General features: G+C 50.7%; 1 protein-coding gene across 2 annotated transcripts in view; it reads right to left on the bottom strand.

Moving 5' to 3' along the window:
* The window catches only part of Stk32c (serine/threonine kinase 32C), an 81173-nt gene that overhangs the window by 16417 nt on the left and 48593 nt on the right, over positions 1-16163 (bottom strand). For both annotated transcript variants that reach the window (XM_021167932.2, XM_029479993.1), the window contains one exon: positions 1931-2082. In XM_021167932.2, coding sequence (XP_021023591.1) covers positions 1931-2082 — 152 coding nt within the window. The remainder of the gene's footprint in view (positions 1-1930; positions 2083-16163) is intronic.

Consider the following 16163-nt stretch of genomic DNA (forward strand, 5'->3'; position numbering starts at 1 on the left):
GTGCTGGTGATAGTGATGGTTCTGGTGATGACAGTGCTGGTGCTGGTGATAGTGACAGTGTCATGATAGTGATGGTGATAGTGACAGTGTGATGATAGTGATGGTGCTTGTGATAGTGTGATGATAGTGATGGTGCTGGTGATGACAGTGCTGGTGATAGTGACAGTGTGATGACAGTGCTGGTGATAGTGACAGTGTGATGATAGTGATGGTGCTGGTGATAGTGATGGTTCTGGTGATGATAGTGATGGTGCTGGTGGTTATAGTGATGGTTCCGGTGATGATAGTGATGGTAGTGGTGATAGTGATGATGGTGGTCATCTTGTTCCCTGTCCTCCATAAGCCATTCTCTCTCAGCCTCAGTGGAAGGAGGCTGGAGAAGGTGGCACGGGCAAGATTTTGAGGAAGAGGTCAGGAAGAGGGGCAAGGAGACTTGGGATGTCCCCAGTGCACACAAGACTAGGTGGCAGGTGACATCTAGGGCTCTGGGATGTGGAAGGGGAGTGCAGCTGCAGGAGGTTAGGAAAATAGACTCTGAAGTCCTGGCTGTGGCCCATGTCACTGCAGCACCTGAACGGTTGCAGGCCCAGAGGTTGTGTGTGTGTGTGTGTGTGTGTGTGTGTGTGTGTGTGTGTGTGTGTGTCTGATCATTAGGCAACACTGCCTTTTAGAGTGCCTGGGAGGCTGGGCTGCTGAGGCCCCAAAGACAAAAATCCTGTCCTTCCTTCTTTCCAAAAAGCCTCAGTGCCGACTGTGTTCCCACCTCACAGCAAACTTCCTCCTTTCCCCTGACATGGGTGGGTTTGAGGGGTATGTCTCATTTAGACCTTCTCCCCGCTTTATGATGTCCAGTATGCTAAAACATGATGGAATGTGTACCATAAAAATGCTATCTGAGTCTGTCACTCCTCAGCCTGCCTGGGAATAACCAGCCACAAGCATCCTGGAGATTCTAAGTAGGAAGCAAGCCATTCTGGAGCCATGCTATGTAGCCTCTGGGAAGTGGCCACTGTCTACTTTGTAGATTCTTGACTTACTGTAGCAGAAAACAAGACAGCAGGTTGCAGTTGGGGCAGGTGGACATAGGGTCCTGTGCATGCTGTTATGTTTACATATGGTCCCATAGACTCACGTGTTTAAACAAACCTATGGGGGGGGCAGGGAGTGGAATATGATGGTTTGTATATGCTTAGCCCAGGAAGTGGCACTATTCAAGGGTGTGGCCCTGTTGGAGTAGGTGTATCACTGTGAGTGTGGACTTTAAGACCCTCATCCTAGCTGCCTGGGAGCCAGTATTCTGCTAGCAGCCTTCAGATGAAGATACAGAACTCTCAGCTCCTTCTGCACCATGCCTGCCTGGTTGCTGCCATGTTCCCTCCTTGATGATATTGGACTGAACCTATGAACCGGTAAACCAGCCCCAATTAAATGTTGTCCTTATAAGAGTTGCCTTGGTCATGGTGTCTGTTCACAGCAGTAAAACCCTAACTAAGACAGAAGGAGTCAATGAAAACCCCTGGGCCAGGGGATATCCATGCACTGAGAGAACTCCAGTGTTGAGAGGATCCCTGTGGGTCAGGGAGCAGTCCTGCAATGGAGAGGAGAGGAAGGAATCAACCTCCCAGGAGCCCATGGTTCTTAGGCCTCTGACAGGAACCTATACTTGGTAGTATGATTTAGTGCTAAGCACTGGGCTCCTAGCAGATCCTGGGGAGATTCTATATGAATCCCAGCACACCATGGACCTCTGGGCCTACCAGGTCCTGAACATAGAAGCTGAATAGACTGGGGGAGGGGGAGGGAGGGCTAGCATATGGGAAACATCCTTGGGTTTTCGAGCCAAAGAACAGCTAGGTCCCTTGTCCCACTCCAGAGGGTCAATCCCACCTCAAAGGTCATTCATCCCTGGCAGGCCCCCGGGTGGACTCACCAGAGGTTCACCAGGAAGACATGCTCGATCTCCTGCAGGATCTCCAGCTCCCGGAAGACATTCCGGACCTCATCCCGCTCTATGCATTGCTGCTTGTTCATGTACTTCATGGCATACATCTTCTCTGTGTCCCGCTTCTGCACGATGCACACCTGAGGGGGGCCAAGGACCATTCAGCAGGACGCCAGAAAGTGTGTTCCTCACCTCCCTCTGCCCTGAGAGAGTCAGGGTTCGTTGCCGGCAACGGGATGAGACGACTTCGAACAGGCACCATCTACAGACTGGCAGAGCTCAGTCACAGTGCACCCAGACAAGACTCCTAGCTGAACCCCTTACCGGCCATGACCTGTGAAAGTCACTTCATCTTACCAAGCTTCAACATCTCCTCCTCAGGGCCCAGATCAGTGTAAGGTGTTGTGATATATTGAGGACTGTTGTGTGGCTTGAGTGTGAAATGATCTCTCCGCAGGTTCATGTGTTTAAGCACCTAGCCTCCAGCTAGTGGCTCTGTTTTGGAAGCTTGCAGAAGCTTTAACAGGCAGAGCCTTGCCGGAGGAAGTAGCTCACTGTGCTGGGGATTGGGGGTGTGGTTTGGTCCTAATTCCTGTCCACTGCTTCCTAGAAATGCCATCACAGACCCATCCAGAGGTGCGTCTCTTAGTTGATTTCAGACCTCATCAAGTTGACATGTTTCAAGATAAACATCATAGGAACGAAGGAGAGAACCCTCTTAGCACAAAACTGCGCATCCAGGAAGCCTCTATCCACCACAGGATCATTGTTTCCACCAAGCAAGGACTGTCCATGATAGGAGGTTCCTGGACAATCCTGAAGGCATGGCACTTGGTGAGCAATATACTGTCATGGCCAAAGACCAACACTGCTATCCTTTAGCAGAGAGGAACAGATGATGGGAGAGACAAAAGATTCACCAAAGGAAACAGAAAGTTAAGATATAAGAGCTGGTGCAAAGCCAGCACCCATGCCCACTGCCAAGTCACCCGAGATCAGGTGACTCACACAATCAGAGCCATTGCTGAGGGTTTCTACAGACTATGGTCTCTAGGTCTTCGTGGAACACTGGTCACTGTTCTGAATGATTCCGGGTCTCAAAGTGAGTGAGACTCCCAGGTATCACCAGAAAGCCTGGAGCTGGCCATATACCTCAGTGACACTGGCCTCAGATCAAATCTCTGGTTCCACCCTGAAGGAATTCACATTCCTTTTCCTGAGAATGCACACATGGTAAAAGGTCTCTAGGTCGCCGTAATGCAAGCTGACTTCTAACCTCCTGGCACAGCTCCATAAGCGTCATGACTGCCACACAACCACTGAAGTCACTGACAGGACTTTTAATGGCATGCAACAAGTCTGGGACAGCAAGCAAGAGCACTAAGCTATGCAGCATAAACAACAGAGTGATACGCTCAGTCTGCACAGAAGGTAGAAGTGAGCCATGGGATGAAGGCAGCTGGGATGGAGAAGCTGCACAGACTCTTCTTGGCTATGGTTTCTGTCACACGACTGTGCAGTTCTGGTGACAGCTGGTGGTGCTTCTGTGGACCCTGCTCTACGGCAGTGACGTTAGGGCTGTCTGGCACTCTGGCCTTCAGGGTCTGTGGATGAACTGACTGAGCAGCTTCTCCGTTCTGAGCCCTCCTACATAGTCTCCCGTCATCCAGAGACACAACCTCTGTATCCACAGATGCAGTTTCCAAGGCAACACTGCACACTTAGTACCTTGCCCACAGACGTTGTAAGCCCAAGGGAGTTGAGCCTGAGACACGATGCCAACAGAGTATGGAGGGGGACATCCGAATGCCTCTAGGAGTCTATATACCTCAGCCTAAAGCCACCAGTGACACAAAAACAGCCAAGTCCCCATGCAGGTCAAAAGGATCCTTGCAAAACTCCCCTGGAAACTTCCTCTGCTAGATCTGATGCCCCAGGAAGATGGACCAGATCCTGCCTCCAGGGGCCATGCTCCTGTGCCCCAATCTCAGCGCTGCACTGCCCTTTGAGGGGGCAGACCTGCAAGAGCAGGTGTGGGGTTGCAGGACCCATATGGAACATTCATTTAGAGAATGGTTCTTGTGTCTGAGGGTGGGTTGTGGCAAAGAACCTTCTTGAATCTTTCTTTTCACATCAAAAAAGTCAAGTGGGGCTTTTACTCGGCCAATAGAGCAATTGTCTAACATGCACAAAGCCCTGGTCCATTGCATAACACTGGATGTGGTAGTGCATTCCTGTTATCCCGGCACTGAGAAGATGAAGGCAGAGATTTAATGTCATCCTTAGCTACATAGCAAGTTCAAGGCTAGCCTAGGCTGCACAAGACTAAAACACAAGAAAAAAGGCAGGAAGGGGAAAAGGGAAAAGGCAGACAGAGAAGGGAGAAGGAAGAGGAAGGAAGGAAGGAGGAAAAGAGGGAGGGAGAGAGAAAATGAGAGAGAATGAGAGAAGAGAAAGAGGGAGGAAGAGGGAGAGGGAGATGGAGAGAGAGAGAGAGAGAAAGGGTGAGAAAGCTCAAAGGTTTTGTCCAAGAAGCCATAGGACTCCCTAGCTGGCTGTCTAGGATATAAGATACAAACCTATGGTCTTCCAAGAGGGCTTCAGACAGCCAAGTTTAACCTGCCTTTCTGTGTCCCTGTAGGTGTTCCATGAACTATCAAATTAAGTCAATCACCCAGAAATCAAGCTGACAAAAAGAAGGTGAAAATCTCGGCTAGCGGCAACTATGCAAATGTGCGTGAATAAGCACAGCCGCAACTCAAGCCAAATCATCTGCTTCCGCACACTCTGCACGTGCTCTCAGGGCTTCAGAGCCTGCCGAGGGCTGCCGGGAAGGATCCAGCTGCCCTCTCGCTAGAAGATTCAAATGTCCTGGAGGAAAGCTGCAGGAGGGGGCAACAGGTAGAACTGACTCAAAGGCTCCTGGCCAGGGTCCAGAATAAAAGGAAAACCTCAGAATGCCTCAACAACCCTTCATTAGCATCTGGCCACTTCTCAGAGCCCACCCATCCTAAAACCAGCACTGGCACAAGCCCAGCCAGGTCTCACACAGGCCACGGTGATCCCTGCAAAACTGCCTGGCGCTCAGACTAGTTGGTTCTCTTGGGCTTTCTGAACCTGGATGGACCTTGACACCAATCCCACTCCATGATTCTAACTGTCCAGCTGCAGAGAAGGACCAGCAGATGTGCCCAGAATGAATTCATAGGCTGGAATGGGGTAGCCGCTGCGCAGCTCAGCTCAGTGTAGAACAGGTAGTCAGGCCAAGTCAGCCACTGTTGGCTGTTGTACAACATCCGTCCATTCAGGAGCCCTGCCCACAGGTCAAGCATGGAGTTGTGACTGAGCACAGTGACATCAAGATTAATGAAGGGGTTAAAACTATGCCACACTGGCACACTGACTATTTCGAATTAAAAGTACCTGTATGAACAGGCATAAGCCAGTAGCTGACCATCCTGTCTCCTAAGAGCAAGAGCTGAAATTCCTTCCCTAAACTGAAAGGAAAGCAACATCCTTACTCAGAACCCAAGAGCAGACTAAGAGAACTGTGTAGACTGCACGTGTATGCTCCTGTTTAATCCTCCTACCTGCATCTGGTTGCTTCTTTACAGGTCAGTAGCTATGTGATGCCGGTAGCTTTCGGTCAGACCACCTAGACAGCTCACTGTCTTGCACACTTCCCAAGTAGTGACCCTCACCTCCACCACCCTGCAGCCTTTCTTGGTCTCAGCTCTATCCAGAGGCCCTGTGCTTTCATGGGGTCCCTCCCCTTGGCACATGGGTCAGGTCAGTAGAACCCACTATCTCCTGGGCAGCAGGAAATTTCATTTTGGGGACAGCACCTGTAGAGGAGCTTATGACATCTCTGGCTTTGGGTGTCTTTAAAAGAAGATTGTGACTCAGAGCTTCCAGGCACCAGCGACCACCAAGGAGGCCCAGGGACCTCGCCTTCCTGTCTTCTGTTTCTCTGCTGGTGACAGCAGTCCCTGCAGGAGGCATGGCCTTCAGGCACAGATGCAAGGGCTGGGTGCTCATTTGTCAACTCAGCCCTCTGCAGTGTGGGGAGAGATGCTTTGCAGGGTTTCCTATCAAGACTGCTAATCCAGGACACTAGACCCCTATCCTGCCAGCCTTAGATATGGCTCTCTGGCCTAGATCTTGCAGCCCCAGCTTTCTGGTCATGAGATTGGCTGCAGATTGGATCCAGTTGGAGCAGAGAAATGGAAGGAGCATTGTGCTTCATCTCTAAGCTGGAGGTGTCCCTCCCTGCCTCAGGCTTCCTCACAGCTGCCCCCAAAGCTTCTGCACCAAGACATTTTTAGGTGTCATATGCACCCTGCCACCCTCTTGTGCACCTGGAACCCATCCTGAGACATTCTGGAAAGCTTTGGGGGGGTGGTTTCTGGGATCACAGAGGAACCTGTGAAGATAGTCATGTTGCCCCTGGAGACACTTGCCTGGGTCTGAGGTGTCCCTGGGGTCCCCTCTCTGAGACTCACGCTTCCCTCACTTTCTCCAGTTTTCCAGGGTGGTGGTGTAGGGTGCATACAGGAGACAAAGCAGCTGCAGTTCATTTAGCATAGGCTGCTAGGAAGCCCTTCTGCTGGCTTGTGAGGGATGGCTCGTGTGGACTGTGACTAGAGGGTAGAGAGTGCTGGAGAACATGACCCAGTCACTCACCACAGGTCCTCAGTGGTCTGCTCCAGTGAGTGGATGACACAGATCCCTTTGCCCTATTCCACGAATGTGACAGGAAGAGTAGGAGGCAGGGGTGGGGGCTGCTGAGACATTAAGAGTGTGAACAGAGGACTCCTGAAGGTAGGAAAAGGCCACTTCTGCTCCAAGACTAAGCTAGCAGGAGGTTGGCAGGTCAAAGCGGGCAACGACGGGGAAGGCACCAATGGCCAAGTGTCGAGCCGCAGATTCTTTTCCCCTGAGCTAGCTACAATCCTTCCTCAAATTATTATTTTAAAAGTCTATTGAAAATTTCAGAATGAAAATACGTGTCAGCCTCAGCAGGCCACCCAGCCTACCTGGTCCTGGATCCAGGCCCTTCTCTGACTGACGCTTCATTCTGCTCCCAGTGAGCAGAATTATGGGGCTGTCGGTCACAGGCCTGGCCAGTCAGAACATGGGCTGGGGGCCTTCTCTTGCAAATACACCTTCACTCTGAGCAGGAGGCAGAGAAGGCCAATTACTTCTGAGGCAGAAGTGAGCAGCCTGACAAACTCCCCAAGGAAGGCCCCCCTTTGTGGGCAGGGGAGGGAGGCGTCTCTGCCTAGCAGGCGCAGAGCCCTAGGTGATTCTGTCCCTTGCGTGGCTCCCCTATAAAAACTGCCTGCATAATTCCCCATCCTCCTGAGGTCAGTTGTGCAGCCCACACATGCCACAGGCCTTGTCTCCAGGATCTCTAGGGAAAAAAAAAACAAAACAAAAAAAACCTTCCCTAACTCAGTGCAGAAACCCCACAGCCATTGCCAAGGCGACTCTATAATTTTCCCACTACAATGAACCACTAGGAGCTGCTACTAGCTACAGAGCCACAGAGAAACAAAGGGAGCAGCAGGCAGATGTGGGGTTCCTGGGTTGTTGCATTGCGTTCTTGATCCCTACGTCTAACGTTAGCTCAGTTATGGTGATGGTCTCCAAGAACAGGACCAAGCTGACGTCCTGGAGGTCATGGGTGGACCCTAAATCAATGTCAGATGTCCTCGCAGAAGACGGGAATAAAAGTATAGGAAGGAATAAGGAACAAGGTCACGTGGAGAGGGGATGGATGCGAAGATACTGACCCTGGCCACAGTGGCAGACAGCCACAAGCCAACGATTGCTAAAGATCATGGAGACTGCTGCAGCCTCCAGGAGCCAGAGTCCAGGAGCCTCAAAATGCCTTTCTCTCTCACCTGCAGGAACAGCCAGTCCTGTTCCCATATCAGACCTCAGTCTCTAAAGAGTACAAGGGGGTGCCTGTTTGGAGTTGGCATGTGGTGGGTCATTGTTGCAGTCCCAAGAAGTCAAATGGCATGCCATCCCGAGCACATCTGTCATGGATACACAGGCGCCCTGAGGAGCAGAGACCTTGGCCTAACCCTGTACTACAGCCTCACCTGGACATCTTCTCTCTCTCCCAATCTGGCTCATAGTCCTTCTCCTTAGTCATCCTAACCTTTACTGTCTTCCCACCCAGGCTGGCTTGGTCATGTCACTGCAGAGCTCTGGACTCTGGACACACCCACAGCTACAAGGGACAGAGCTGAGTTTCAACTAACGAACAGGTCAGCTGCAAAAGCCTGGTTCTGCTGGCCTCCAACGCCAGCGCCCTCAGAGAGGCTCCAAGAAGGGGGTTTATGCTGCCCTGATTTGAGAGGCAGGTCTGAGAGAGCAATGCTTTGAGACAGGGCCTTTTCTACCTAAGCCTTAGCCACAGGTCCCAATGAACTGTCTCCCTAAAGGAAGTTGGTCGGGGCTTTCTGGGCCACTTCCTCAGTAATCCACTTACAAAGAGGAAGTGGGATCAGATCTCAGAGGAGTTGAGCCCTGCTGCTCCTGGTCTGCAGGGCACCCTTCAAATTGCCACTGCTCAACCTGGCGTAAGCTGGTGGCTAATGGCGGTGTAAGTGCCATTCTAATTGAGTGCTGTTTACACATCGTGCAGACTTAAGTGATTCACCACAAGCTCTTTTTCTTTCCAAGTCATTTTTTTTGTTCCCCAGAAGGCAAAGAGCTGACAACAGGTACTCAAAGCCCCTGAATACCATAATGAATGTACCTCCTGCGAGTAGCGGAGCCCAGGGAAGGCAAACCTGGACCACAGGGCATCAGGGAAGGATCCTGCCTTCCCCAGGACTCTGTTGGTGGGCAGCGCCAGCAGCACAAAAAACAAAACAAAACCAAGACAAAAAAACAGAAACAAAAGTACAGGATGGGGTCTGGAGGTGTATGTGGCTACCAGAGAGTTGACCTTGGGAGAGGGTTGCCTGGGTAATGTACAATAAGAACAGTGTACCTGAACAGAGAACCAGGCGTCTCATGCAGAAGCACAGCAGAGCAAAGGATAGAACAGAGAAGGATGCTCAGACTACTCACAGGTGTCCCTGGCAGAGCAGCAGAGACCACACTAGTATCCTGCTTCTCTCAAGAGGTTGTGAGTCCCGTCCCGAGCCCCTTCCTGATCAGCTCTCTAGTGAGATAATGTGGCCTGCACCTGTCCTCCATCTAGACCATCTCCCTCAACTCTATGTCTGCTTTTGACCCTCCCTTACTGTCCCCCTAACCTCTGTCCCTCAGAGACTTACTTCAGGGGAATATTTGTCCTTGAGGAGGTACCACTGCGTCGTGTGATGAGGAGAGGGACACACGCAAAGAGGAGAGGAGCAGGTGGGACAAAGACTTGGTTTTCTCAGCTCTAAGCACTGCTCTCTGGGCAGCAGTTGATGAAACTAAAGCTTTGGATGTCCCAGTGTGTCAGTCACTTCTCGTTACTGTAATGGGTTACCTGACAGAAGCAGCTCCGGGACTGAAAGATTTGTTTCGGCTCAGAGATTAATAAGGCACAGTTCATTATGGCGGGGAAGGTAGGACAGAGGCCATGGTAGCAGACACCTAAGCCGGGGACGCCCATATCGGGTAGAATCAAGAAGCATGATGAATGCTGGTCCTTGGCTCTTTTTCTCCTTTTCCTCGCCTTTAAATTTAGTCTGCATCTCCAGCCCATGGGATGTCGCTGTGCCCATTGCAAGTGGGTTTTCCCTGCACACCAAGGGGTTGTCTCATAAGCATGACAGCAATATGGGGAGAGACAAGCAGGCCAGTGGAACAGAACAGAAAAATCATGAAACAGACCAAACTACACAAAGATACTTCTTTCGCCATTACAGCGGCTTCTCAGACTTAAGATTTTTTAATAAGTGATGTTATCAACATCAACCAAGTTGTGGCATGAAAAGTTGATCCTGGCCTGACACTACAAGCCAGAATGAGCTCCGGGTTATGTGTTTTATCCTAAAACCTGGAAGCAACAGAAGAAAACACGAAGATGTCTCTGAATGGAAGTACGGACAAAGTTCTGCAGCTCTGAAATCCAAAATCAACTTAGAAAATGATCGATTAAACAAAATAGCTGCATAAAAGAAAACAATATGCATAGGAAACGGTGTATAAACAAACTTGGTAGACAGACAGAAAATATTTGCAACTTAAGGACAGAAATAAAGGTTGTTATTCCTAATAGACATTGCACTCTAGAAACAAACAGAAATACCAACTAAAGAGAAAAATAAAAATAATAAAATAGGCAAGTTAGACTACCACAAGAGAAGTGCAAGGCCAGGCTAGCCGAGTTGCTGTGCCTTGTCTGTTAGGCTGGCAAAACTCCAAGCATCTGGCAGCACGCCCTATGGCAGACGCCCCGTGGAAAACAATGGTGACACCCTGATGCAGGGGGACTTGGCAATCTCTAGCACAAGTCGTGTTCACCACCCTCCTGCCCACACACTCCACTTCTAGGAACTAACCCCAAGGCATACTGCAGAAGCATGCAGGCATGGCTAAAGCAGGAGACATAAGGACAGCGGGACTTGTTGGCACACCTTTAAATATAACAACAAATAACAACATGAATGGCTGGCAAAAATGATGTCCTCTAGAGACACACATGACCGAATTCTGGAATCTGTAGATATGCATGGAAAAGGGACTTTGCAGCTGTGATGTTGACTTTGAGAGGAAGACATCATCCTGGACTGAGGGCATCGGATGCTGCCCTATGGTCCTTAAAAGACAGTGATGGAGGCGGGGCGGGGGGGGGGACAAGTCAGAGAGGAAACACAAGACAGAAACAAGAGGCCTGAGTGGCAGTGAGACCACTAGCCAGAGTGAGAAACACCTCTAGACCTGGGAGGCAGATCTGAGATGAACTCTACGCCAGAGTGTCCAGAAAGAATGCAATCCAGCCCCCACCAGGCTGCAATATACAAGTGGTAAGCAGCCCTGGACAGCCGCTGACAAAGTTAGCCGCACACGGGTCTCAGGCAGAAGTATGGCTCTCTGATGATGAAGCCTTGCTTCGGTCACAGATGATCTGATAAAGACTATGCAGAGATGGAGAAGAGCTCACAGAATAGGGTCCCTCAGGACAAAGCAGCCTGGGCCTCAATCAAATCACACGGCAGGGGAAGGAGGGGCAGAGACAGAGCAAGGGGACCCAACCACTCCTGTACAGCCTCACTGTCAACCAGATTCAGAGCAGTAGCAATAATAACAGCCGCAAGGCCATCAGGAAAGCCCTGAATCTGACTAGTGCTCATATGACCACACTGTCGACTATTTTAGGTGTGGAAAAGTTCTGTAGCCATGTTTAAGACAACCATCCATGGGTTTTGAAGACAACAACTGAAGCACAAAGACACGGTGGACTGCTTTCTGTGATTCAGTTTAATTCAAGAGAAGGACAAGGAAGAGACTTGGTTTTCACAGGGTGGTCAGGCACATCATAGGCCATTGTACGTCTTCCCTCTGGTTTTTGAGCTGTGGACTTCAGTGGCTCAGGATGAACTGAAAGCTGCTGTTCACAGTGGTCAGTGGAGGGGTGCACTCAGCACTAGCACTGCGCTCTGCTCTGTGTGAGGGCCTGGAACCCCAGGCTGAGGATAGAACAGCCTTCCCTGGTAAGGGTCAACACTTGCCCTGTTGTCTAAGACGTAGAAACTTGTGAAGTATCGCAAGGTATGCGGCTCCCACAGGGGGTGACACACAGATCAGCTGATGACTCAGGACAGGTGTCTTTGGAGTGTACAGGCAGAGAAGGGAGCAAGGTGCATGGTGAGCAGAGGTCACGCAAGGCAGTCATAGCCTCCTATGAAGCCTAAGCATGGCCTGTATCTTGGACAGCCTTGTCCACCAGCCCCATGTGCTTCACCAGCAAGGGGAGCTCCTCCAAGTCCAACGAGCAGGGGGCAGCCATCCTGCTCCTGGCTGTCAGCAGGACCACCCTCAGCTGAACACCCTCGCTCGGTCCTCCCAAGTCAAAGCCACCCAGGGATCAAGGATGCCAGGGAGATGACAGGTGGCCTTCCTACGTCTATGCAGGGAAGAAAGCAAGAGCTCTCCACCCAAGTCTGTTGCAAGGGAAACAGCTATTTTTAAGGCACCAGCGCTGCCTGGCTGACCCTGAGAGGCAAGCCTGGCACATTCACATCGTGTTTTGGCCCACTTAGGAACATGTGATAAATGCTCTGCTGCATGGTGGCTCTGTGGGGCGGTGGCCAGCAGGCTTTCTTTATCCTATGGTGGCAGCAGAGACAAGTCCAGAACAAGCTGTTAGAAGAGGGACTTGCAACAGGCTCCTGATGCCCAAGACCACAGCATCCCTAGATCCCATGGCACCCTTGGTGCCCATAGTACTGTAGTTCATGTGACCCCATAAAACTCAGAGTGTAGCAGCTCTCTGGAGAACTAAGCCCCCCCCCCCTTGATAAGCCTCCTGCAGCTGCCACTGCCTCACCTCCTGACCTTCAGGACTTTTGAGGAAGCCCCTGTAGCTATGCTCAGGACTCCTGTAGTGTTTCTTTCACCTCTAGTCCTGGAAGGGGTGGATTTTTATTTGATCTTCAGCATTTTCCCCTCTTCAAAGCCACCCTAGCCAGCAGCCCTGACTTTCATGGAGAAAGGCTACTGAAGGAGAATCACTCTGTGTGGGCAGGGCCCAGATGGCTTCTGCAGAGGTCTGTGCTTTGGGGCCCACAGAAGGGAAGTTCAAAAGACATCAGGCAGACTGAGTGTCCCAAGGCCACTTCTCAGGCAGAAAAGTCCACAGTTCATTCAAAATTTACACCCCAGAGTCAGTCTGGGCCTGAGTGACAGAGCTCTTCAGTGGGCAGGTGAGGGCAAGCACCCTGCAGCTGGGCCACCCCATACGGGACTCACTTGGACCTCCACCAAATCTGCTTGGGCCTGGTAAGGTCTCATCAGCCTCTGCCGGTGGGGTAGACTCGGCAGGATGTCTGTAAGAGGAGACGAGGCAGATGCCTTAGCCAGAGCCTGTGTGCTGCAGGACTGGAGGCTCACAAGCTGTCGAGAATAAAGCCCAGGCACCTGCAGGGAGCACAGCAGCTGTGACCAGGGTCAGCAGCACCAGGCAGCATCTGGAGACTTGTCACTGCTATTGACAACTCTAGTGGCCACCTTGAGCTTACTCTAGTGACGCTTTTCATAGATGCTATCCACACTGTGACAGCTAATCCCATAATGGGGTCTACTGAGCAATGGCTCTGACAGCTACAGTATAAATATTTGAGATGCAAAACTCCAGAGTTCAAGATTCATGGCCTGGATGTCTTGGAAGAAAATGGTGGAGATAATGTTAAAGGTAAGAAAGTCGCTTGACATTGATATAAGCATCAAAGGTCAGAACATGACCCTCTATCCGGCTGGTATCAGAGTCCACTGGCTAAGAACAAGGAGCACAGAGCACAGAACGAGGAGCACCTGCCCGGCTGAGCTGACACAGGCTGCCTCTCATCCTGGTATCTTGGGTGATCCACATTAGCTGCAGGGAAAACTGGCTCCAGCAGCCCCAGGGGTGACCCTGGACCCCATGATTTAGCATTAATCATCCCAGCAGTCATATCGCAGAAGGTAGGCATCTCTGAGCTCTCTGTGGCTATGTCTGGTCTCCTGCTGCTGTGTGGAACATCTGAGAACCAGGTTCTCCACAGACAGAGCTAGTGAACCATAGGCCCAGTGATGTCCCACAATACTCCTGGCAGGATGCAGCCACTGAGAGGTTGCCATGGCAACCACTGTGGTGCCTTGTCTCTGAAATGCTGGGCAGAGGCAAGGTGTCACTACTGGGGGCCATGTTAACAGATCTGTCAGGAAGGGGCAAGAGGACCCTGGCCCAGCTGCATACCAGCCCAAAGCCCCCCAAATTGTGCATCTGCATCTGTAGATGATCTTCCCCAGGTCTCCCCTGGAGTTGTCTAAGGATTTGAGGACTCAGCAGGGACAGAACTCCTGGAGTGGTTAGGGACTCTGTCAAAGGCATTTCACACCTAGCTCTTTAAGTTCTATAAGCTTAAAAGAAGGTGACTGTGTGTTTGGGCCTGAGCCTTTCTATTAGTGTGCATCCCTTCCTTTTCCACACAACGACTCCATCACTCCTTCTGTGAGCGCTCTGCAGTCAAAATGTGAGACCCAGCTGCTTATGAGACCTCAGGACTGGAGTAGGGGAGAAAAGGGCTAGGTTTCCTTCCCCAGAAATCACTATGTTGAAGCACCCTGAAGCCTCTGTGTATGTGAGCTATGGCTGGCATTGGCCTGGGGATAGAGAGAAAGAGGAAGGGGGAGTCTGAGGAACAGAGAGTGACAGGGCAGTAGGGAGGTAAGAGATAAGATGGGTGGAGAGACTTATCCAAATTGAAACAAGGCCCATAAGGCCCTAGGGAGGAGGAACACTCCTGCCCAAACAGCAGACTAAGCCTGTTATTTTCCCAAAGTGAACCAAGGTACTAAAATCCCCACCTGGACCAGCGCTCTTACACTCCATAGAGGACATCCAGACTCAGGAGTCAAACCCTGACAAGGGATGTGGAATGGTGTACCCTTTGGTGGGGCGGTAATATGGTTTGACATGGCTCCGCCTTTGCAGAAACAGCTTGGCAGTTCCTCTAAAGTCACAAAATCACTCTGTGATGTGGCAATTCCACCTCTGAGCAACAGAATTTAAAGCAGGAAGACCAAGAGACCATTGTACACTCATGCTCATAGCAACAGCAGGATGCACAATGGCTGATCTGTGGAAGCAAGCCAAGAGTCCCTCAATGGGAAAAGTACTGTATACAGGTCAGTAGGATTGCTCCACCTTCAGGGGGAGGAGATTCTGACTCAGACAAACTTTAAGGATATTTTGCTACATAGACCCAACCAGAAACAAAGGCACATTTTCCACAATTTCACTTCCTATACCATATTTAATGCTCGTGCCCCTCCCAGGTTCCTGTATTAAGGTGTTAGTAGCAAATCCTGAGGGCAGGAGAACTCATGTCCTGATACGGAACCCAGGGAACTCTGACCTCTTTCCACCATCGGAGGGGCACTGCCAGGAAGTCAGCCTCCACCTGGCATCATAACTGTCTCCATTTTGAACTTCCAGCATCAGTAACGACTAGAGATATTTATTGCTCCAGCATCCAGTATGTGGTGCTTCCGTCATAGCAGCTAGAAATAACCAAGGCAAGGTGTCCTGGGCAGAAAGCAGAATTCTGCTGCTAGGGCCCAGAAAGGGGGCAAGAGAGAGTCATCCCTTAACAGGGATGGCTCTAGTTTTTACAAAGTAACTGAAATCTGTCACATAATAACATGACCATGGTGACATGGGACTGTGTGTGCATCTAAAACAGTTGCATAATGACCAACATTATATGTGGTTTACTAGGTTTGGGGGAATTGGGAAAAGAATCAAGGACTAGTTATAACAAATTTGTACAGCCCATCTCCAAGAGTCACTTCCCCTATTGGAAGCAGCCGTGGGTTAAAGGAACATTAACTGGAAGCATTGGTCTCAGATGCACCTATTCTGCCACTGCCTTGCACACAGCAGGGCTTTGGGGGGCTTTGTCTGTCTCACCTATAGGAAGAGTTGTCTGCAAGGAACACAGCCTCTGAGACACAGCTTATAGGGAGATAAATTCTCAGGCCTACCAGAAGCCCAGCTTCCTTTCCAGGCCCCCACTCCTTCCTGTCTGGGTTCAGCACTGTGACCATTGTGAATAGTAAGGACAGAACCCAACCTGTGAGGTGTTGACTCTCTCAAATACCCACCAGGCAGCCACAGCCTAAGACTCCTGGTAACCGAACTAGGCAGCTAATTTGGATTGGGAAGGAGTGTCCCAACTGTGCCACTCACCGTTTTAGATGATAAGCCTGTCTCCCCAACCCAACAGCAGCCTGCGTCCGCTCAACAGTTCTCAAAGACAAGATTTGGTCAGAGAAGCCATAGGACTGGGTTTCTGCAAACTTGACATAAGGTCGGATGTGCCAGATGCCCTCTTGAGGATCAGGGATACCCCTGAAGGAGCGGAGGAGTGACCATAAATACAGGAAGGGTTGGGAAGGGTTGGGTAAGGGGTACCCTAAAAGCTTCCAGGGGAATGAAATAAAAATATCCCCAGAAAACAGCACCTACCCTTTCCGCTGCCTGAAACCAACCAGCCTAGTCCAC

This window comes from Mus caroli, chromosome 7 (genome assembly GCF_900094665.2).
Source record: "Mus caroli chromosome 7, CAROLI_EIJ_v1.1, whole genome shotgun sequence".
Classification (NCBI taxonomy): Eukaryota; Metazoa; Chordata; class Mammalia; order Rodentia; family Muridae; genus Mus; species Mus caroli.